Source organism: Alexandromys fortis, unplaced genomic scaffold (assembly GCF_014885135.2).
Source record: "Alexandromys fortis isolate MF-2015 unplaced genomic scaffold, M_Fortis_MF-2015_v1.1 scaffold_78, whole genome shotgun sequence".
NCBI classification, from domain to species: Eukaryota; Metazoa; Chordata; class Mammalia; order Rodentia; family Cricetidae; genus Alexandromys; species Alexandromys fortis.
Genome location: NW_026067977.1, coordinates 6,041,430 through 6,064,875, shown reverse-complemented (window position 1 = coordinate 6,064,875; position 23,446 = coordinate 6,041,430). Strand labels below are relative to the sequence as shown.

General features: G+C 44.7%; 1 protein-coding gene across 1 annotated transcript in view; it reads left to right on the top strand.

Moving 5' to 3' along the window:
• The window catches only part of Wnt2b (Wnt family member 2B), a 24,478-nt gene extending 9,089 nt beyond the window's left edge, over positions 1-15,389 (top strand). The window contains exons 4-6 of the mRNA XM_050157532.1: positions 495-772; positions 2,320-2,584; positions 6,188-15,389. Coding sequence (XP_050013489.1) covers positions 495-772; positions 2,320-2,584; positions 6,188-6,417 — 773 coding nt within the window. The 3' untranslated portion in view covers positions 6,418-15,389. The remainder of the gene's footprint in view (positions 1-494; positions 773-2,319; positions 2,585-6,187) is intronic.
• The last annotated feature ends 8,057 nt before the right edge of the window (positions 15,390-23,446 follow it).

Below are 23,446 nucleotides of genomic sequence, written 5' to 3'. Positions count from 1 at the left end.
GAGAGAGAGAGAGAGAGAGAGAGAGAGAGAAAGAGAGAGAGAGACACCTAGGGGAAACAGAACGGAGGTCATCCCAAAGAGGTCAGATGATAGTGACTAGTGAGAGCTGGCAGGAGGGACTGGCTTCTCCAAGGAATGCTCTTATAAGAGAAGGACACCTTGATAAGTGGAGTAGGCTCCCGAAAAGCTAAGGAAACTTCTGAAATTGTGTAGATTGACTGGACGGAGTTGGGCATGTGGCCTGTCCCTGCAATCCTAGCACTAGGGATACTGAGACAGGAAAACCTCAGGTTCAAAGCTGGTTACGTTACAAATTCCAGGCCTGGACCATTAGACTAAGACTCTGTAGAAAACACCCAGAAATGCGCGCGCGTGTGTGTGCGCGCGCAAGTGTGTGTGTGTGTGTGTGTGTGTGTGTGTGTGTGTGTGTGTGTGTTGGAAGAACGGAAGACACGAACCGTTCCCGGAACATGTCTCTGCCTCTCCCCGTGCAGGTAGCCGGGAGGCCGCGTTTGTTTATGCAATCTCGTCAGCAGGAGTGGTTCACGCCATCACTCGGGCCTGTAGCCAGGGTGAATTGAGTGTGTGCAGCTGTGACCCCTACACCCGCGGTCGGCACCATGACCAGCGAGGGGACTTTGATTGGGGTGGCTGTAGTGACAACATCCACTATGGTGTCCGCTTTGCCAAGGCTTTTGTGGATGCCAAAGAGAAGAGGCTTAAGGATGCCCGGGCCCTCATGAACCTGCATAACAACCGCTGCGGTCGCACGGTCAGTACTCCCATCTGGGTCTGTATGTTCGTATTCTCTGGGGTCAACCAGCTAGCGTGACCACAGGCTGGAGTCAGAGGTGGAAGGGTTGACAGCTTCTGGATTGCGTCCAAAATCCCTAACATTCTGCCACAGAATGCAGGAAGCCTGCAATACACAGGTTCAGCCAGGTTTTCCTAAGACAGGAAAGGAACTTTCTCTTTTTTCTGCCCCCTCCCTTCTCTTCCCCTCTCATTCCCTTCTCCTTCCCTTTCCGTTTCCTTCCTTTTTGTTTTCTTTTTTTTGGGGGGGGGTGTTGTTTGTTTCTTTGTTTTTGAGACAGGGTCTATGTAGCTTTGGCTGCCCTGGAACTCAATATATAGATCAGGCTGGCTTTGAACTCACACAGATCCACCTGCCTCTACCTCCTTAGTGCTGGGATTAAAAGTGTGTACCACCATGCCCCACCTTGCTTTGCTTTGCTTGAGACAGGGTTTCACTCTGCCTATAGTCTAGACTGATCTTAAATTCTCCTGTCTCAACCTCCTGGGTGCTGGGATTATATGGGCATGCCACCATGATGAACAAAAAAGTAAATTTTCAATTTTTAAAAATGTGATTTGTCTATGATTGTGCGTCCACATGTGTATACGTGGATGTACATGTCTGTGCTTTCTCACAGAGACTAGAGGAGGATGGCAGGTGTCCTACTCCGTCACTCTCCACCTTATTCCCTTGAGGCAGGGTCTCTCACTGAACCTGGAACTCAGTTCCCAGCAATCTTCCTATCTCCAATCCTTCTGTTTCTGTCCCCATCCCCATCACTGGGACTACAGGTAGCCCATGTGCTGCCAAGCCTGGCTTTTTACATGGGTTAAACCCAGATAAATTTTTTTAGTGTGGGGGGTGGTTCGAGACAGGGTTTCTCTGTAGCTTTGGAGCCCATCTTAGAACTTGCTCCATAGACCAGGCTGACCTCGAACTCACAGAGATCCGCCTGCCTCTGCCTCCCGAGTGCTGGGATTAAAGGCGTGCGCCACCACCGCCTGGCAGCTTTTAATTTCTTTATTATTGTTCTGTGTGTATGCATGATGTACACAGGTGGACATGAATGGGCTGGTACATGTGTGGAGGTCAGAGGACAACTCTGTAGAGCTGGCTCCCACCTTTCACTTGTATGTGGGCTCTGGGGATCAAACTGGTTGCCAGGACAGCATGGCAAGTGCCTTTCCTTGCTACCAGCATCACTGGCCCAAAAGTAGTTGGTTTTTAGAGGAAAACCTTCCTGCATAAAGACCTTCAGGTATTCCTTTAGGCTATTCACTGGTATTTGAACACCTGCTATATAGCAGAAGGCATGGCACTGGGCTCTTTAAAAGGATGTGTAGGCTGTAATCAGGAGCAGAACCCTGCGGCTTGACAATCCAGCAGGCAGTCATCCAGGAAGGTGTCCTAGAGGTCAGAGAAGGGGTGGGATCCAGCAGAGGGCCAGCAGAGCCCTGAACACTCCTGCTTTTGACCCTAGGGATGACTGAGCCATGTCCTGACCTGCTTCCTCCCTCCCCCAGGCTGTGCGGCGCTTTCTGAAGCTGGAATGTAAGTGTCACGGTGTGAGTGGCTCCTGCACGCTACGCACCTGCTGGAGGGCACTCTCAGACTTCCGTCGCACTGGTGACTACCTGAGGCGGAGGTATGATGGGGCCGTGCAGGTGACCGCCACCCAGGACGGCGCCAATTTCACAGCGGCCCGCCAAGGCTACCGCCATGCCACCCGGACTGATCTGGTCTACTTTGACAACTCCCCTGACTACTGTGTCCTGGACAAGGCTGCAGGTGAGAGAGCGGCAAGCAGAGAGAGAGACGTGGGACCTGGAGATTAGTGCCAGCGCTCCTGCTTAATCTGGGTCTGTCCGGTGTGCAGGAGTTCAGGAAGGGAAACAATCTGGTCTTGAGATAGGTGGGTTTGTGCCTCAGGCTGCCAGGCCCGAGGTTACACAAACAGGTCCCGTGCCACTCGGCTACATCCCCAGAGTCTGGGATACTACTTGGAGAACATTTAAATGAGCCACCTGTTTTCAGTTCTGAGCAAGGAGAGCTACACAGAAGCATCAGATGTAGCTCTAAGCCGCTGGCTTTTTTACGATCTAGCTAAAGAAAGAAGATGGAGCTGGGGATGGAGCTCAGCTGATGCAGCATGTGCTTCGTGTGTGCAAGGTCCTGGGTCTGACACCCCATCCCCTACTACCCCCCTCCCTCAAAGGCGACATAGTAAGCAAAGGTACTACAAAGATGACTAGCTGGACGATGGTGGCCATACCTTTAACCCCAGCACTCTGGGGGCAGAGGCAGGTGAATATCTAAGATCGAGGGCAACCTGGTCTACAGACAGGACTATAGAGAAACTGTCTCAAAAGCCCCCCCCCCCAAAGGAAGATGAGCAATGCAGTCAAGGAAGGTTTGTTTGAACATGGGGAATCAAGCTGCTTCTTGATGTGCTGCCACTGTTGATTCCAGCATTGAGGAAGACAGGGGGTGACCTCTGCAAAGGCTGCTGAAGCAGCAAACACTTGGTAACAAGCTTTACGGCTGTCTTCAGCTGGTTCTATGTATGTGCGATGCTGGGCAAGGGGCCTTGGGAACAGTGCAAAGTGACAAGGTGTTTCTATGAGAATGGAAACTCCCATCTTGGCTCGTGATTTCTGGTCTAGATAAGTTAAACCAGGGATAGTGTGTGGCTCAGAGGAGCGGCTTCTCTCCTGGTCCCTGTCACTGGGCTCCCAGCTCTTTGCTGGAGAGTCACTAGTCAAGATTCAGTAGCCACCCACCTTGGCTGGCTTCATTCTCATCATTTCAGCCCACAGAGGGGGCAGTGCTCCACTGGATAGTGGAAGGTACATGTGCAGTTTGTAGTACTAGAAGTAAGAAGGGTTGGGGAGGCTCTCTGGCCTCTCCTAGAGACGTACTGTCGTGAGTTAGTTTTTCCATGTGTTCTAACTCAAAGGGTTGATCTCTGGACGCCTGGGAATAGACCTGTTTCACATCTCTGAAATGTACCCGCGGAGAAGGATCTTTGGAGTTAGGAGGGAGGACGAGTCATATGCATATGAATTTTTCTCAGAGGCATGAAATTAGGTCCCATAAACCCAAAGAATCCAAATGGTATAAGCCACCCCAGGAGTACAGAACCAGGTATTCCCTCCACAGCAGTTCTATCCGACTAAACTTTGGTGCAATGATCGAATCTCCACTGCTGCTTCTCCAGTGCAGAGGCAACAAGCCACATGTGATAACTGAACAAGTGAATTCCTGAAAGTGCAGGCACTGCTTAGCCCTTATGTGCACATGCTTCTTCTGAGACAGACACACCTGTGGTGGAGCTTAGCTTGTAGATTAGGAGTGACTGGATAAACGACAAGGACAAATAATAAGACAGTAGACCCATTTTCTGGTGGTGCTGTTGATCTAACCCAGGACCTTGCAATATGCTGGGCAAGGGCTCTACCACTGAGTCACAGACAAGATAACTTTAATAACATGGTATGATAAAATATTTACAGGTTTTAATCATTTATTTTTGGATTTTCCATTTAATACTTTTGGAACTACAGTTGATGTTGGGTAACAAGCCACAGAGACTAAAACCGTGAACAAGTGTGACGGACTACTACAGAGTTAGTCCAATTTGAAACTGGAACGTTTTAGTTTAGCTCACTCTAATTCACTGATTTAAGAGAGCAGATGCAGTTAGTAGCTGCGGTACTGGATAGCATAGCTCCAGACGGCAAGAGGATTTCGGTGTTTAAGACCCAGTCCTTGGAGTCAGAATAACATATGAAGTAGACCTATTCAGCCCACAGTCTGGACCAGTAATTTACTAACGTTTTGGATTAATTATTCCTGTTGTTGAAAAAAAAATGGAGGGACTGGAGAGATGGCACAGTGGCTAAGAGTGCTTGCTACTCCTCTAGAGGATCTGAGTTCAGTCCCCAGAGCCCACATTAGGCTGCTCAGAACTGCCCGTAACTCCAGCTCCTGGGGATTGATGCCCTCCTCTGGTCTACGAGGGCATCCAGACACAAGTGTGCATACACACAGAAGAAGATACACACACACACACAAATAAATAAACAAAATCTTAAGTAAAACTGAGGGCTGGAAAGATGGCTCAGCAGGTAAAGGTGCTTGTGCAAACCCTATTAACCTGAGTTTGATACTCCCAGGAGCTATAATATAGGAGAGAACCAACTCCCTCATGACTTCTGCATGTATGCTGTGGCCCATGCATGCCTGTAATTTACTTACATACATACATATAAAAATTTTAAAGGAGAAAATTGAGCACATTCTTAGACATTCCACTCATGCTGTTGCACTGTGTATATTATAAGATATGCATGTTATCTATGTTTTTCTTGTTGTCATCATTGTTATAGTGCGGGATCCAATGCGGGGTCTTGCAAATGCTAGTCAAGTATTTACCACTGAACTATACTCCTAGCCCTAAAACAGAGATTTTAAACCAATAAGCCAAAGCACAAAGATAATAAAAGTTCTTCATTTTTCCCTCATATCCTAGTGGAATATGGAGACTATTGTTGTTGAAGTTAGTTGATCCATTTTCTTTCTTGAAGTCTCAGGCCAGTCACTTTTCCACTTATGGGTCCCTGTTACTGGGTAAAGGGTTACAGGACCTTTTGTGATGACATCTATTGGAATGAGGTCCTGAGCATTCCTTGTGCAAGGAGAAAGCTTTCTTACTCTTTAGGAATCCCTTCTGAAAGGGGCACAATACAGGAACTCTCAGAGATATGCCTCTACCAGGCATGGCGACCGGTCCACCTCTGCTGGACAGCAGTGATGAGTGCACCATAACAATTTATTACATTAGATGTTGAGCTGTTTTGTTTCCCTGAGACAGGATCATGCTATGCATTCCAACTTGGCCGCGAACTCACTACATATCCCAGGCTAGCCTAAAAGTGACTCCCCTGCCTCAGTGTTTTGCATGATGGTGTTACAGGCACGTGCTACCAGACCTGCTAGTATATATGCTTTCATATATGGAAACTGAGGCCCAACACATCCACTAACTTGCTAAATAACTACAGCTATGAAGTGGCCCAACCAGGATTTAAATCCAGATGCCATCACAACCCCCACAAAATGAGAGATGCTCACTCAGACTTACAGTTGTAGAGGACATGGTAGTGTGCACTGGTAATAAAGGCATAGCATGTGAAACTGGCAACCTCTGGGAAGCTTTAATGTTGCAAACAAATGAGCCTGGGCCAGAGGGCAATGAATGATCATTTTGGTTAGTGGGTACATTTTCAGAAAAAGAGATTTTTTTTTAATGTCTTCTTAAGAGTATAAGGATACCCATGGTGGCTAAAACAGAAGAAGTAATTTGGTTCTCACCTCTCTTCCTCAACTCAGGTTCCCTAGGTACCGCAGGCCGCGTCTGCAGCAAGACCTCTAAAGGAACAGATGGTTGCGAAATCATGTGTTGTGGCCGAGGGTACGACACAACTCGGGTCACCCGCGTCACCCAGTGCGAGTGCAAATTCCACTGGTGTTGTGCTGTGCGGTGCAAAGAGTGCAGGAACACTGTGGACGTCCACACTTGCAAGGCTCCTAAGAAGGCAGAGTGGCTGGACCAGACCTGAACGCACAGATACCTCTTTCATCCCTCCACTTCAAGCCTCCAACTCAAAAGCACAAGATCTTTGCATGCACACCTTCCTCCACCCTCAATCCTGGGCTGCTACAGCTTCTGTTATGGACTTGGAGAGTGATCCAGGAGGACCCCAATGTCCTGGCTGGTTCCTTAGCCCTAGGAAGGAGTTGATAGGGGATGGGGATGGGGATGGGAGTGAGTGGCTCCCTGCTATCCCACTGGAGGTTTGAAGGGAGAGTAGAAGAGGTAGGAGTTCTCTTCAGAGTGATCTGAGTTGCACTAAACTCAAGGCTCATTGTCCCCTTTGCTTGCACTGACTTCTGATACTCTTTGGGTATGCAACAGGAAGGGAATCTGGAGGTAGCTTCCTTTTTGATCCTACTGTAGCCAAGGACATAGGACAGAGATAAACTGCCTGTCCCTTCACAGGAGACAGTTTGTGCAGACAATCTTAGGCTACAGTATTCTGCTGAGACCCCGAGGTAGCTAGATGTGTCAGCCACGGTGAACAAGGCTTCATCCCATGCTCTTACACAGCTTATAAACCAGTGGTTTTGTGAGGGGAGAAATCACACAACTGTACAAATGCACATTCTCTGTGTCTCCTTTTTCACCTACATCAGTCAGCAGCAGCCTGCTCACTGGCTGCTTGTTAGAGTGAGGTAGCTTGCAGTGGTTCAAAGTCTTAATAGACCGTTAGAGCCCTGGAACAGAACTGTGAGAGAATAGTATATTAAGCCTGGCTAGGCCTTGGGACTTCCTCCCCCATCAGTTATTCTGGACATTAGGTAGGTTTGGAAAAGACTAAGTGAAGGGCAGGCAACTCATGGGCTAAACCTGATCTCAAGAGCTGCATGAGGATCAGTGTAGACCAGGAAGCTGGCGAGATCTCCTCTCGGCAGCTCTTTAGGAGAGGACCTTCAGCATTGACGCGGGAGCAAAAGCCTGTCGCTATGTAGAGAACGAGTTGGTTCCAAAGTGGTAGACACCTTAGAAGACAGTAGCCTTCCCCCATTTACTCAGCAAATCTTTATTTTGTGATTCTCCAAGTCCTACTGATAACTACTGCCCATCCATGATGGACTTAAACAGGGAGGGTTCCCTCTATGCTACTAGCCTAACTAGGGTTCGCAGTAGTGGAGTCTTCAAAGGCAGCAGGCATGGAAAGCTAGAAGGTAGGATATGGGCTTTGAACTCTTGATGGCCTAGTTTTGTATGAGTACACAGTGATCATCTTGCCTACTGATAAACAGCAGTATTACAGAACTCCGCAGTCTGACGGGCCGAGGTTCGCTGCCAGCCATTTACGCACTCACTGTGTTTACTTTCAGCAGACTCTTTCAATCCTCCGGGCCCGTTTTTTCAGCTGTAAAATGAGGGTACATGCCTCGCTCAGATACTGAGATATACATCATCAAACCTCTGACTGATCAAGTACATCCTAACTTCTCTAGGAACTTCTAATTTAGGATTGTCTGGTCTTGATAACAGACTGGAGATTAAGGAGCTTTCGCAAGGAATTCTGGATATAGGGCCTTGAGCTCTTTCCCTCTGGTCCCTCTTTATCCAATCGGGTTCTCAGATGTTTGTGGAGCAACTTCATTCTGCCCAGGCAGCAGGAGGTTGTGGGGGGCGGGGAGGGGGTGGCTCTGGCCACGGAGGCAGATTTATTTGGATGATAGGACTAATATTTGTGTAACCTGCTGAGACCTGTGTGGGAGAGTTTAGGGTGGTTTTTCTTTTGGTGAGGGGATTTGCTCCGGTTTCACATCCATTAACACAAAACATGAGCTAGTCAGGGCTCTTGTGGTCTGTGGTGAGGGGATGACTGTGGAGAAATGGGACCGAATGAGTCAGGCAGAGAGAATGTCTTCCTTGCAGAGTAGAGTCAACTGGATAACTGATGAGCTGGTGGTGGGATTAGGGAGGGGGAATGGGAGGGGAAGAGGATCTTCTCTTAAAAGGGGGGAAGCTTTGGGAGCAGGGGTGAAGACATCCAAATTACTACATCAGTGATGGCACAGGCCTTCTACAGGAACCCAGCCTAAGTTCAATCTACCTGTGCTGTATCACCTACCCTTTGATTCGGGGTTCTTAGTTTATGGAAAGAAGTGGTAGTCCTCTGTGACAGTTCATATTACTCCATGTTTCTCCTTGCACTCCAAATTCTAGCTGATAAAGATGCACAACCACTTATAAATGGCTGAGAGAGAGGTGGCTGTTCAGGGAGTGAGAAGTTTGTAAAGTGAGGTGTTTATATGAGAGAAAAGATGTCTATCCGAGCCCTGCTACAGAAGCTGTGTGGCCCCAAGAGGGAATGATGGCCAAGCAATTAATTTTTCCTTAGAACTTAGCTTGTCTCTGCATTCCAATTGGCTTTAGACAACTGGCGTTGATTCTACACTATACAAACAGAAACTGATTTATTTGGAACAAGCAAAAAAACAAGAACTTTTCTTGGTGCTGGGGCTCCACATAGCTCTGTTCCACCCTCATCCATTCTGAAGGCCCCTCTCCCACCTATTCCCCATGGGAGAAGTGTGTCCTCTACCAGCAGGGTCTCCATAGGAGAAGTGTGTCCTCCACCAGCAGGGTCTCCATAGGAGAAGTGTGTCCTCCACCAGCAGGGTCTCCATGGGAGAAGTGTGTCCTCCACCAGCAGGGTCTTAACCTCTCCCCCTTTCTCTTTCCCTCTTGTTGGTCCTCATTTCTTTTATCTTTTGGTAAACATTTAGTACAGTGCACATTTCAGTAAGTGCTATTTGGATATAAAGTGAACTTAAAAGATACTGTTGATCTTTGGGGGAAGGCACGTGACTGAAGAACCTCGGCTGCACAGCCTGCAGCCAGTTTCTTTTCAATAGAAGAGCTGGGGTGATAGCTCACACTTGTAATCCTGACACTCTGGGAGGCTGATGCAGGAAAACTGCTGTGTTTGTGATCAGGCTGTGCTACACAGTGAGCTCCATGCTAGCCTAAGAACGAAATCAAACAAACAAACAAAACCCGGAAAGTAAGAATGCCCGCCACAGCCCCCGATGAAGTACTGCCAAATCATACTGATTTCAGCTCTAAAACATAGCATTCCTTCACACTCTCAAATAGAGTAAATGTAAATGTGAATCAGGGACTTGGGATTAGAAGAAAACACTATCCTGAGGGTCTGTTTGCTACAAGCTTTGTAGATCTAATTTTCGAACACTCTCAGCCTTGTTTCTCTTCCTCTTTGCTGCAGGAGACTATTCTTCCCCTTTCTCTCACATCCCTTATCAAGAACGCCAACCACCAAGCCCCTTGCCAAATTCTTAGACCCCACTCAGGACATAAGTTTCTGCATGGCTTAATAGAAGACAGATAATCAGGATTTCCCACCCCCACCCCCCGCCTTTCTAAACTTTTTATTTAAATGCTCTCAGTGGTCATAGGGCAGAAGCCCAAGCTAGCTGGGGATAAGGGAGGCCGCCAGGGAGAGTGTGTTTCTCCTCCCTGGGAGGCATTCAGCCTCGCTCCTGCAGCCAAATTACAGCAGCAGAGAACAATGCAGTGCATTCCTGGGCAGGTCGGTGGGCCCTGGGCGCCTGGGTCTGGTGGAGAGAGGTGCCAGACACAGAGCGCTCCGCTCCGTAAGCAACCCTGCAGAGCTGGCCCTGGGTGCAGAAATGAAATACAGAGAGCCTCACATTACACACCTGGTTATTGATGGCCTTGCTGGAGGCCTCTGCCCCCACCTTCCGCTTGGGAACTGCCTGTACTGCGGGGGTTGGGCATCTTTGAAGCAATGCTGGAAAATAAGAAAGACGCATTTCCTTTTTACTCTTTGCCCTTCCTGTCAGCCTGAGCGCAACCATGAGGACACACACATATATGCGCACATGCAGAAGGTGCACGCAAAATGAGCTCACACAGCTTTTCTCAGCCTGTGTGGGAATTATCATAGTCTCACTTCCAACAATTAAAAACCAACATCTAGATCCTCCCCCCCCCCCCAAATCATACCAACAACAGGGTCAGCTACAAGCGAGGAATGTTTCAAAACTACATTATCAACATGCAATGCAATGTTTGTTTTGGGAATTGGTACTCTCCCGGGAGGTGGTGGAGGAAGGACACGGAAAGGGCGCGGAGAAGAGAGATCAAGGGTGGAGAATCACCACCCAAGCAGAGTGGCTGAGTCTGTGCAACTTCTCAAACCTGGTTTGCACGGGGGACGGGGAGGAGTGCATCCTCCGTGTCCTGACTACCCAGTCGCCTGTGACCGCTCTGAAGTCACACATAGACACTGAGCTTGGTGTTTATGATCCGTTGTTGTTTTAAACTTACTGGGCTAGAGAACAGGATACCTTTGGTTCCAGGAATGTCCTCTGTAAGAGAGGCAGGTGTCTGAAGAGCAGGAGCAGTGGGTTTACTGGAGTAAAGATGTCACTGTTGCAGACTGAACTAAGCTTTCTCAGAGTTAGCTTTCTTTTTGGATGATTGACAGTTTTCACAGGTAGTAGACCTGAACTTAACCCCAAAGTTGAAAGGGATAGAGGGGTCTGAAAACTACTTTCCCCACTTGCATGCATAGCTGGATTACCTCTGAGCATCACTGTGGCTGTTTACATAGGCTGCTGTGGTCATCCAGGATTTAAAAATGCAAGATGGACATTTCTCTGCTTTGCTCCCTGACGCTGAAGTACCTTTTCTTTGTTCACTTAGAGAATCAGGACACAGGAGTTTTTTAACCAAAGAAGGCCAAAAATCCGATAACATTTTGTCAATACTACTGTCCTGTAAGCAGCCTTTGACAAATTCCAAGGTGGGGCTTCCCCAAGAATAACAATAATGCTCACAAAAGCCTTTTGTGCACAAAATGCCCGGGCATGTAGGTATAGGTCTCACAATCACTCCAGGGGTTGCGAGGTGGGGATTGCTCTATTTTATGTTGTCATTCAGAGAGGTTCAATGAATGATCCAGCCAGAACACAAACCTTGCTTATTTATTTATTTTTTCTTCTTGAGTCAGGGTCTCTCTCTGTAGTCCTGGCTATTCTGGAATGGTTTGTAGACCAGGCTGGCCTTGAACTTACAGAGATCCACCCCCCCCCCCCAAATGCTAGGATTAAAGGCGTGCACCACTACAACTAGTTTTTGTTTGCTTGCTTGTTTGTTTTTAGCTTCAAATACTACGTACTCTCCTCAAAGCCCGAGGATGCTGGGACTGGGGGTGTCAGCTTACCAACACTTCAGAACAGAAATTGATGTTAACAGCCCCAACCCACACAAGAATCCTATACTGCCAGCAGAGTATCTGAGCAGACCTTATAAAGGCTAGGACTACATTTCCCTAACCTGTAGACATCATCCATTCCCACTGTCACTGTCACTATCCAGAGTCACTCTACAAAGAACCCTGTATCTCAACAGCTTTTGCTTGTCATTCTCTGAGGCCCCACTCCTCCATCCCTCAGATTAACATTAAAATTGTTCTTTTATTTCTCTAAATTTTTTCTTTTACAGTGGTGCTCAATGCATAGGCAGAGTCGGAGTAGTCATGGGAAGAAATGAGTAGACGCTGGGCTTGTATTGGAATTGCCTTTGAGACTTCATTATTTTTAAGAATCACTACCACCCAGCAGTGGTGGTACACGCCTTTAACCCCAGCACTCAGGAGGCAGAGGCAGGCGGATCTCTGTGAGTTCGAGGCCAGCCTGGTCTACAAAGGGAGTTCCAGGACAGTCATGGTGGTTATACAGAGAAGCCCTGTCTCGAGAAACAATCAAACAAACAAAAAAGAACCACAACTAACTATGTGGTGGAAAAGCTAAAATATTATCCCATCCAAGCCCCCCTAAGAAACAGTATAAACCCCTGGACCACTCACTGAGACAGGCATTTCATCTACCAGTACCAGCTGTGTCTAACTTTGACAATATAATACAAAGTCTTCACTTGAGAACTGTGCAGTTAAAGTTTTTTTTTTTTAAATCACAAAACCTCTCATGTTTTAAGTAAGCTTATCATTTTGAGTTGGGCTGCATTTAGTTATTGTTTGCTATGTGCAGATACATGTGGCTTCTGGGCTGTTGTCTGGATACACCTAAGACAAAGGATATCTATGATGCAGAGAAAAATCTCTAAGATGAGGCAGTCAGCAAATTTCATTTGACCAAAAGCGTGCTTTCCTCGGTTCCTCCTTCCACCCTTATTCAAAATTTAATTGAAGACAGGAGAAGAGGTAGCTAGCTCAGCTGGCCCCTATTGGTCCCACATTGGCATACACTTGGTTAGAGATAGATAGGGTAAGCCCTCCAATACCCTATGTATCCCACTGGTATACCCCAACTGGGAAGTCAGAAACGAGGCTGCAGAAACACAGTGTTCATCAATCATGGGCTGGGACATTACAGCTCTCTGACCTGGGCCCCTGCTTGAGCTGGGGAAAGAACACCTACCTATAGTTAGGATTCCTTCTGCAGCAAACCTTGGTTTTTGGTCCATCCATCTTGGCTCTCACTGCTCTCCTATTTTCCACCCCCCCAGCTGCCTCCACATGTGGGCTCAGAAGTCATCATCTGAAGAATTCCACTGCTCACCTCCTGCATAGCAGCACAGCCCCGTGAGGCCGCACACCAGATGGAGGGGATAAAAGTACGAGGTCATGGCTTCTACAGAGGTTTTTCTTAAACTAACCCTGACTCCTGGGAAGGAGTCAGAGCAGGGGTATGTCTGCTGAGCTGCTGACAACAGCAGCTTCATAGATCTTGTGTAAAAAGGAAGGAAAATTCTAAGTTGGCCTTCAGTGGAACCTTCCCGACTTCTGTCTTTGGGTCTACTCCTGGTCTCGTGTGTGTAGTGCGACGGTGTCTGAGAAAAATGCAAAAATGGACAAATCTAAGGGCTAATATTTCCTGATCATAGGACCCACGTGCTGACATGGAGGCCGAGCCCTCAACAGATACCTTGCTTCTCTAGGATACATCTCTAAAGTAAAAGGAAAGGGAATGGATGTGCACTAGGACATTGAAAGGCCCACCACCTGTGGGCCTTCAGAGGTTTGCATAGAGTAAAAAAGGCAAAGGGGTTAGAGAATGATCATCATTGTTAGCATCAGGTTGTTGGGTGACAATATGCAGAAACAGTTACAAAGAGACAAACAGTTAGTTAAGAGACCGGGAAACAAGTCTTAGATGAAAGAAAACGTGAATGAATGAAATTCATTAGAGATGGTTTTCCAAAGGGCTGGAATGTTATAAGATAAAGCATGAACAATGGAAGGCAGAGGAAGGCATTCTATATTGAAGGGACTGGTGCATGCTGAAGCTTACAAGCAAGAATGTACGAGCAATATATGAGGAATTTCAAGCAAGTATATACTATATACATTGGGGATTACAGAGAAATCAGAATGCTGAGACCAGAGCTTTATTACGATGTGATTGTGTCAAAAGGTTCAGTGTCTCATAAGAGCTGCACGGCAGCTATGGCAGTGAACTAGGGGCATCTCTGGCAGAGCACTGGGATGAGTTCATTTGATACAAGGACTCAAAGAGATGGGTGTTTGTGAAAGCCACCAAAAAGCTATGCATTAACTACAGATCCCTATCATTTGAAATTCTGGGTTAATTAAGTGATATTAAACACCCAGTGCTATGATACATTAATGTAGTATTAGGCCCCAAACCTGACATCAATCAAGTCAAATGCATAAGAAATGAGAATGGGAAAAGGAAATAATTTACATAGAAAATACATTTCTTCCCCTCACTCTGAGCCTTAAAACTTGACTCCCATATTTCATTCGGTATACTGGATTTTTGTGGCCACAGATTTATCATATGTGAGGGCACAGTGGACAGAGGGAAACTTCTAAAGAATTGAGAGACCACAAATCATGTTAACTGATAAATGAGAAGATAGTTCTAACTACAGGGCACTGGACCAACAGCTAAAGGCGGACAGTTCTGAGCCCATGCGGATCTTGCAGTTGGTTAGGTAAAAACGGCCTTTAGCAGGCTTCTGTCGTACTGGACCTACAAGGACAAAGAGCACAAAGGCACTCCTGCTCCTCTATCTGCTTTCCTGATGCCACTTTCAGAGCCAGCATAAACACTGGTTGTGCACTGGACCCAGTGTGATGCTGAGTACTTGTATTTTAATGCTCCTTGAATAAGCCCAAAGGTAAGCAGTATCTCAGCTTTCTGCTTCACCTCGCTGGTGTGAGTGGGTGCTGGAAGGGAGGCTGCGACTCTGCAGGTACAGCGTTGGTTAGTGTCATCTCAGCTGTTATCCCTCCTCTCCTAGGCAGTTTATTAAAGGTGATTTCTGAAAGCCTTCACAAAAGGAAAGCTCAGGGGTTTACATTCACTTGTGACACCACCATGAATTCCTGAAGCAGCATGTTTCAGGTTGCACTATAATTTCTCCATGTAATGTAAACTCATGGAATCTGACATAAGCTGATTGCTCGTGCTGGTTATTTTATTTACATTTCTGAATGGAGGGGATCACAATACTCATAAAATATCTAACTGTCTTATTTTTCATCTCTTCTCCCAGGACAGCTATTATAAAATAGGCCTAGCGACAGAAGCCTCAGCTTGCATGACTGGTTAAGCAACATGGGAAAAGTTATTGCTCAAAAAGCAATTTTAAAAAATTCAATATGGAATTTGAGGCTGAAACAGAGATATGGTTACTCTTAATGCCATCCAGAAGATAAAAGTTCAGGGAAAAGGCTAAATAACCATGTTCCTTATCTTTGTTCCAATGCTGTGAGAGTGGGGAGTAGCTTCACAGAGTTCAAAGGGCTGGAATTGTCATCCTAGAGACCAAATGCTAGCAGACAGTCAGTAGTGTCATAGGAATACAGGTGAATGATGGTTGGGAATGGGCTCCCTACCACACAGCCAGATGGGCGTGCTTTCTTCCCACCCTGTCGCCAATTAGACTCTGCATTAAAAGCTGCCGTTATACATTGAACTTTCTATCTGGAAATGGACATTCTGTTAACCTACGCAGAGAGGGACCACTACTGCTTACTTCAGTAGGTTTGGCAAGCTCAGAGAGATTGCCAGAGAAATAACAGTCACCAGGGAATTCCAAAGCCTCCATCTGCTGCCTTCGAGTCATGACTCACATGATCTGATACCCTTTTATCTGCTACAGCACTGACTTAATTAGCTTATTCTTCAACACTCTAGCACAGTTTTCAGGCCCTGCTCTTCTACTCCACAAACATCATTTAGCCTGTTTCCTTTTTCACTGATACCTGACTTGTATAAACTCAGTAGGCACAGGCTCTGTGTAGAGTTTGATATGTATAAGTAATTCTAGTACTCAGAGGCTGAGGCAAGAAGGGCTGGGATGTGAGGTCAGCCTGGCCTACACAGTGAGACCCTGTTTCAAAACATGAACACCCTAAGGTCATAACCTCAGGGATCCAGTTAGTGCATGTTAGTTGACTGCGGCAGCACAGTAAAGACAATATTTGGAGCTGGAGAGATGATGGTTCAGAAGTGAAGAGCACTGGCTGCTCTTCCAGAGGACCTGGGTTCAATTCCCAGCACCCACAGGCAGCTCACAGTTGTACTCCAGTTCCAGGGAAATCTGGCATCTTCATACATACACACAGGCAGGCAAAATACCAATGTACATAAAATACAAATAAATAAAAAATAAAAACAAACTATTTTCACTGGGCGGTGGTGGCGCAAGCCTTTGATTCCAGCACTCGGGAGGCAGAGGCAGGCGATCTCTGTGAGTTAGAAGCCAACCTGGTCTGCAGAGCAAGTTCCAGGACAGGCTCCAAAACTACAGAGAAACCCTGCCTCGAAAGAACTATTTTCACTTACTTGTAAAGCAAACAACTTGGAGGTCCTTCCTAGAAAGACAGACTCGTGAAGGATTCAGAGTTGAACAACACTCAGCTTGGAAGAGAGCACAATAGGAACTTACTGCTGTATCCCAGTGTCCTTCTGTTTGGTTTTTGAAATGTGCATGGCACATGCCTATGGCTAGTGCTGCAGGGTTAGACAGCTATGTGGTGAGCGTGTGAGCTCTGGGAGATGTAGGGCATTGTCTCCAGTCCTTTTCCTCACACACACAGAAACCAAGGTACTGCTTCTAACTCAGTATTCTAGTCTGCTCCCATGACATAGTATTTTACTTTCACCTGGGATGTCCTTCAGCCACAAGGAACCTGTCACTATTAGGAATGAGATAATATAATAGAGGAAAAATATGGGATAGGAGCTTTATGGCAGTTACTATGGGACTAGGAGGTGAGACTTTTCTTAAGTGTGTGTGTCACTGAGGAGCTCTTCATTTTGTGTTAATTCCTAAACTATTTATACAGAGATTATACTAAATATTACCTTATAAAGCTATAAACTTAGGCAGCGAAACATAAAGATGAAAATATTCCATGTTACAGCTTTGAAAGAGAATAAAGATTCTTCTTTCTGTATCTTGCTGGATTTAAGGACTCTAGCCAGATGTATACAGAAAGGAGTGCCCTCCATGAGTCTAGATTGACCTTTGTAGATATTTTGGAGAAAACTGAAATAACTTGTCACCTAAAATAAATTAAAATGAGAGAATGAATGAGCTGGTTGATGGTGGTGCACACCTTTAACCTCACACTTAGGTTAACCTCACACTTAGGAGGCAGAGGCAGGCCGATCTCTGTGAGTTTAAAACCAGTCTGGTCTACAGAGCAAGTTCCAGGACACCAGGGCTGTTACAAAGAGAAACCCTGTCTCAAAAAATAAATGAAGAAAGGAAGGAAGGAAAAAAGGAAGGAAGGAGGGAAGAAAGGAGGGAGGGAAGGAAGAGTCTCTACTGTGGCAACAGTTCCTACCTCATACTTACACGTCTTCATGTCCTGCTCAACCCTCCACTTCAAGACTATGAGCTATTTGTGAACAAGAATTGTATCTCATACTTCATAAAGGAAACCAATATATATATTTATTGCATAAAGAATTAACAAGGGCTGGGAGGAATGACTCAGCTCATAAAGTGCTTGCAGCATAAACAAGAAGCCCTGAGTTCTAATTCCTAGCACCTACATAAAAAGCCAGGCACAGCACTGTGTACCTATAATCCCAGTCCTGCGAGGGCAGAGACAGAGGAGTCCAGCCAATCAGTGTGTTCCAGGTTCAGTGAGAGATGCTGTCTAACCAAGGTAAAGAGTGACAAAGGAAGACAACAAATGTTGACAGCTGGCTTCACATGCACACGATAGGCACTCTCACTGCACACATAAGCACACACAAAAACACCAAAAACGAACAAACAAATCCATTAGTAGTAATACTTTAATGCAATGAATTTGAAACTCAAAGATTTATAGTGTGCTTAACAGTTAGCATATTCTTTTTAATGCTGAGGCTCTTTTAAAAGTCTAAACTTTGAAAACAAATTAAGATAAGCCTTTTGGAGTTCTTCCATTCAACAAGCTGATCCTGAAAGCTTTTTTTCAGGGTATCCAGGACTCTCTGAACTGCATGTTCCAGTGTAGTTTTTGTTTTGTTTTTAAAAGGTGGTATTACAATAGCTAAAATAGACCAAGAGCAAATGAATAAGAATAGTCTTCACAAGCAGGGCTTAGCTAAATTAGAGTCCCTGGTCTCCCAGTAAAGGCGAAACCCCCAAAGGGATCAGAGTCAAGTAAATAAAAAATCCAGCTGAATTTTATCAGAGGGCAGAGTTTCAACTTTGAGTACCCCAGCAACAGAGGATGAATTATGTATAAGATTAGTGAAGTGCCTTCATCCACACTCCAGCCAGAGAACATTTTTCTACTCGCTGTGACTGAGGGAAAAACAGCAATGCATTTGCCCGCCAAGAGCAGCTGTGGCTGTACTCTGGATAGGAATCTAACAACATTGAGGATTAAAATTTAGTTGTAATGAGGCTGCTATTGGGAGAGAAAGATTGAATTATGGCTTCAGAAAGAAATGAGGACAAGAGCACATTGAAGAGAGGAGAACAAGGGCCAGCATGCTCCTGCATGTGTCTTAACTTCTCAAGTGGCTTCTTTCTCACACCGGTCACAGACACCCATACAAATTTTACCTCTGGAATGCGCCAAGTTTCAGCATGAAGAGAACTCTCATAATAAAGTCCCTTAACTGCTGAGCATCATGTGAAACCCAAATAATGTACTTCCTTGAAGTTCCTTACTGCCAAGATGGACCCAAGATAGTCTTTAAATTTATGTCTATTTTTAAATTAAAAATTATTTATGATTGCATGTGTGCATGCATGTGTACATGCATGTGTGTACACCCCAGCAGTGCACACATGGAGGTCAGGGGACAACTTTGTGGGGTCAGTGCCATCCTTTCTTCTTTTACAAAGGTTCCTGGAATTGAACTCGGGTCTCCAGGCTTGTGCAGCAAACATTACCTGTTGAGCTCTCTTGCCAATCCCTTAAGGCAATCTTGTTTGTTTTTGTGACAGGGTTTCTCTACTTAGCCTTAGCTGTCCTGGAACTCACTATATAGATCAGACTAACCTCAAATGCACAGAGATCCTCTAGCCTCTGCCTCCTGAGTGCTGGAATTAAAGGTGGGTGCCACCATACCCAGCCCCCAAGGCAATCTTAACATTATTACAGACAAATAATTTCCTCTTTTAAATTGGTAAATGCTCATAAACACAAACTTTCCCCATCAGCAGTAAGGGGCATATCCACTGATAAAACTATTAGAAGTCTAATTGCTACCTGAGATACCCACCTCAGCAAAAGAGAAAGTTATGGATATTTTAGATCAAAAGTTTATTCTGCTCAGCTAAACTTACCCACATAATCCTGCACAAACTTATAATTTGATTTTGAGAGAAGTTTCATATTGAAACATGATATGCATTTATTTACAATTTGTGGGGAAACTTTTTTTAAGGTTGCTGAGTAGCTCAATGATAGAACATTCCTCTAGAATGAACAAGGTCCTGATCCCAAGTATGTAAGCATGCATGAGCATGTGTATGTGTGTGTGTGTCATTTTAAACACAGGCTGACCCTAGTACTTGAGAGGCTGAATCAGGAAGATTGCTGGCAACCTAAACTAGAACCTCACACGTGGGCAGACAGATCAGACAGATGCTCTAGTACTGAGCTACGAAAATTACCAGCTCCAAAATTTGTTTTTACTCTGAGGTCATTAGATTCCTTTTGCAATATTATAAGCCAAGGGCTACCGTTCCTTTACGTTTCCGTCTATCTTAAGCAGAGACGCAGAAGTTGTTCATTCAGTTATGTACCTGGTATAAACACCCAAGCAGCACTCTTCACTCTTAAGCAGCTGATTAGCAAGAAGAGGACTGAAGCCTGAGAGCCGGAAAAGCAAGTATGCAACCTTTACTTTACAACATCAGAGTCCACTAGCAAACTCACAGGGTTCCCTAGGCAGCTTTGACTTACAATAATCATTTCTTGAATCTAAACTTCCTTCCAGCTTTTCTGGCCATCCACATCAGCCTTTTAATTTAAAAATCTTCTTGATATTCAACCCTCATAAGGAAGACTTCTCTAGCAAAGCCGTTTGGCCATCTCCAGTTTGTCTTTTGTTGTTGTTTTCTAATAGAATAATATTGTGTAGCTCTGGCTTGTCTGGAACTCACTGTATAGACCATGTTGACCTCAGTTTAACCTCTCCTGCCTCTGCCTCCTGAGTGCTGGGATTAAAGGTGGGTATCACTGCGCTGGTACCACTCTGCCATTCTCTATTCCCTCAATAGTACTCTACTGGGTACGAAATTTATTCTTTTCTACTTGTTTTGAGGTAAGTTGTGAGGTGCTGTGCTGTGTGTGTGTGTGTGTGTGTGTGTGTGTGTGTGTGTTTGAGACAGGGTTACACGATGCACTCACTCTGGCCTTGAACTCAACTCTTGCCTCAGCCTCCTGAGGGTTGAGATTATAGATTTAAAACACTATGCATAGACTATGATATATTAACTGAAACCAGAAATATATATCATGACTAAAAGTAAAAGACTGTCCTATGCATTGTCAAATTTTAGGTAATTAGCTTTCATGACTCAAGTTTCCCAGCCATATAACACTGTAAATTAATGTCTTCTAATAAGAATATAACAAGTATAAAGTTTTTAAAAATTAAAGTGTTTAAAAACCTTAAATAATTTTACTAATTTAGTTCTTTTGAATATTAGAAATTTGATTCACCAGGGATGTTGTGGGACAATGGTCTGTACCCTGTCACTTGCATTTTAAATAAATGCTGGCTGGCCAGTAGCCATGCAGGAAGTATAGGCAGGGTAACCAGAAGTAGAGGTGGGGCAATGAGAATTCTGGTAAGAGGTAAGTTTCAGAGCAGCTATCACCCAGATGCAAAAGAAGCAAGATGTTACTGCCTTGCCAAATAAGGTACCAAGCCATGTGGCTAACACAGACAAGATTAATGAGCTAATATAAGATGTAAGAATTAGTTAATAAGAAAAGCTTGAGCTATTAGGCCAACCAGTTTATAATTAATGTAGACCTCTGTGTGTTCCTTTGGAACTGAACGAATGAAGGACTGGGTGGGGCAGAAGCCTCAGTCAACACAGGGAAGGGCATGAAACTCAAAAAGAAAAAGCTAAAAAATATTCCTCAGTATTATTGTTTTCTTTTGTATCCCACTATTTTCTCCCTTTAAAGAACTTTAATGCATCTGCAGGACAAAATCTATTTCAAAAGCAACAAATAAGTACATCTTCTAGACTGAACTCCCATGCAGACAGTATGAGTGTAGGATACGCAGTTCATCTAATGTTAATAACAAGTCTTCCGAGACTGCTGGGTAATCCAGGGACCGACACACAACCGATTAACCAGTAAATATACTAGTGATAGTGACAGGATGTCCTATACTTTGGTACCGAGACTCATTTTGATTGAGAAAATGATTAAATATACTGCCAAAAATATTCAGGGAGAGCTTTTGAGAACCTCTGGCATATATGAAGAGAAAAAAGGTGCTTTCCATAAGCTTCAAGTAAGGTCTGAGGAAGTCATCTGGCAGTACCACATTATTCTGCTATTCTTTTCTCCCCACTTTTTTTTTTTTTTTTTTTGGTTTTTCGAGACAGGGTTTCTCTGTGGTTTTGGAGCCTGTCCTGGAACTAGCTCTTGTAGACCAGGCTGGTCTCGAACTCACAGAGATCCGCCTCTGCCTCCCAAGTGCTGGGATTAAAGGCATGCGCCACCACCGCCCGGCTTCTCCCCACTTTGAAAGATTCCAGCACTTGAAAAATTTGGGAAAAAAATACATGAAATTTCATGAATATCTAAGTCTGGAAAGCCCAAAGACCTAGGATAAGACCAAACATGACTGGCAAAAAATATTAAAAAAAAAAAAAAAAAAAACTGACCTGTCATACCATAGGCTCATCATTCTGCTACCTTTAAAATTTCTGGGAATGCCTCAGCTGCATTACCGCAGGGTTAGTATGATTGCAGAACACTATTTTCCAGGTATATAAGTTTAAAATATTTAAAAAATAATTTCCAAGTAAGTGAAGAAACTTACATTGTCGGTTTCATTTCTTTTTTGAGGCAGGGTCTCATGTAGCCCAGACTGGAGTCAAACTTGGTATGCAGCTTATGATGACCTTAAACTTCTGGTCTTTCTGCCTCTACCTCCCAAGTGCTGGAATTACAACCACCATTCCTGGTTTACATAGTGCCAGCATTTTGTTTATTCTAGGCAAGCACTCTGACTAACTGAGCCATATCCCTAGCTGTCAGTCACAATTCTGAATGTGCAAAGAGATAGGTTTTTAGCATTAATTAGGTCAAATGTGAGAAATATTCTTTCACCTATGAACAACTTTCACATTTACTGGTTATGATGATTTTTAAAAAACTAAGAACTTTTCAAGATAGTCATATCTTTTTTATGTTATATACTAATATGGTTAAAATTGTTTATCAACTTCCTAGCTCTTAAACTAATCTTTGTCCCTGGGGGAAAATAATGAGGGATAGTAGATAAACCTTCCCCACAGTTTTTTCATTATTCAGTAAAAGATATTTGGCATTTGTGTGTGCTTATTATTTTTAAAAATTTAATTTGGGAAGAAAATTTTTAATTATTTTTAGGCAGGGCCTGAAGAATCCCCAGTGAGGCATTTTGTGGAGAGGTCCTTTGTTAGTGTAAGAACTGACCTTCTATATCTTTGGAAATCATGCAACTTGGCTAATGTAGTCCTTAAAGAATTAATCAAGCAGATTGTAAGGCCTTGGCCACGGTGGAGCCAGCCAATTATGAGCTGCTCTGAAATTCATCTCTGTACATCCAACAGCATTTTCCCACATAGAGATTAGTGGAGTATGTGGAGACAGGTCTGCCCCCACCAGCACAGCTACAGTGTGCACTCTGCAAAACTCAACAGAATCAAAATTTATTTGGTACTCTTTTTTTTTTTTTCTTGCCTTAACCCTAATACCTTTTCTGACAACATTGCAGTGACTGTCCTATTTAGTTAAAACTCAATGAGGAGCTTTGGCATTCAAACACATATCTTAATGCAGAGCTCTGGAGCCACAGCTTCAAGTCTGAATTCATCAGGAAGCCAGTGAAATCCCCGCAGAGCATCTTTAAATCTTTTGTGATAACAGCCTCCAAGCCTGGCTAAAAAGCAAGCTCTTTCTGCAGCTTGGAACTGAAAGGGCCAGAGTGGGTGAGACTAGCTCGCTGAGGAGAGCAATGCTGTTCTTAAATAAAGACACTCCTTTCAGATAAGAGAATCAGATTCCCAGAGCCGCTTGCTGGCTACCCTTTCTTTGAACCCTCATATTTAACCCAGCAGGCTTCAAGGCAGGTGAGAAAATGACCTACCACTTAAAAGCAATTTTTCCTTTTTCAGGAATCCTGGCCTTGGAGAATATCAGCTCTGGTATCAGTACATTCCACATCTTCGGGGATTTATGCAACCTTTTCATTGCTCTGTGCATAATGTCAGATGAGGTTTTCATCTCAGTCTGGAGAAAAATATCCTAACTTGCTGAAAACTAAGTCTGATTCCAC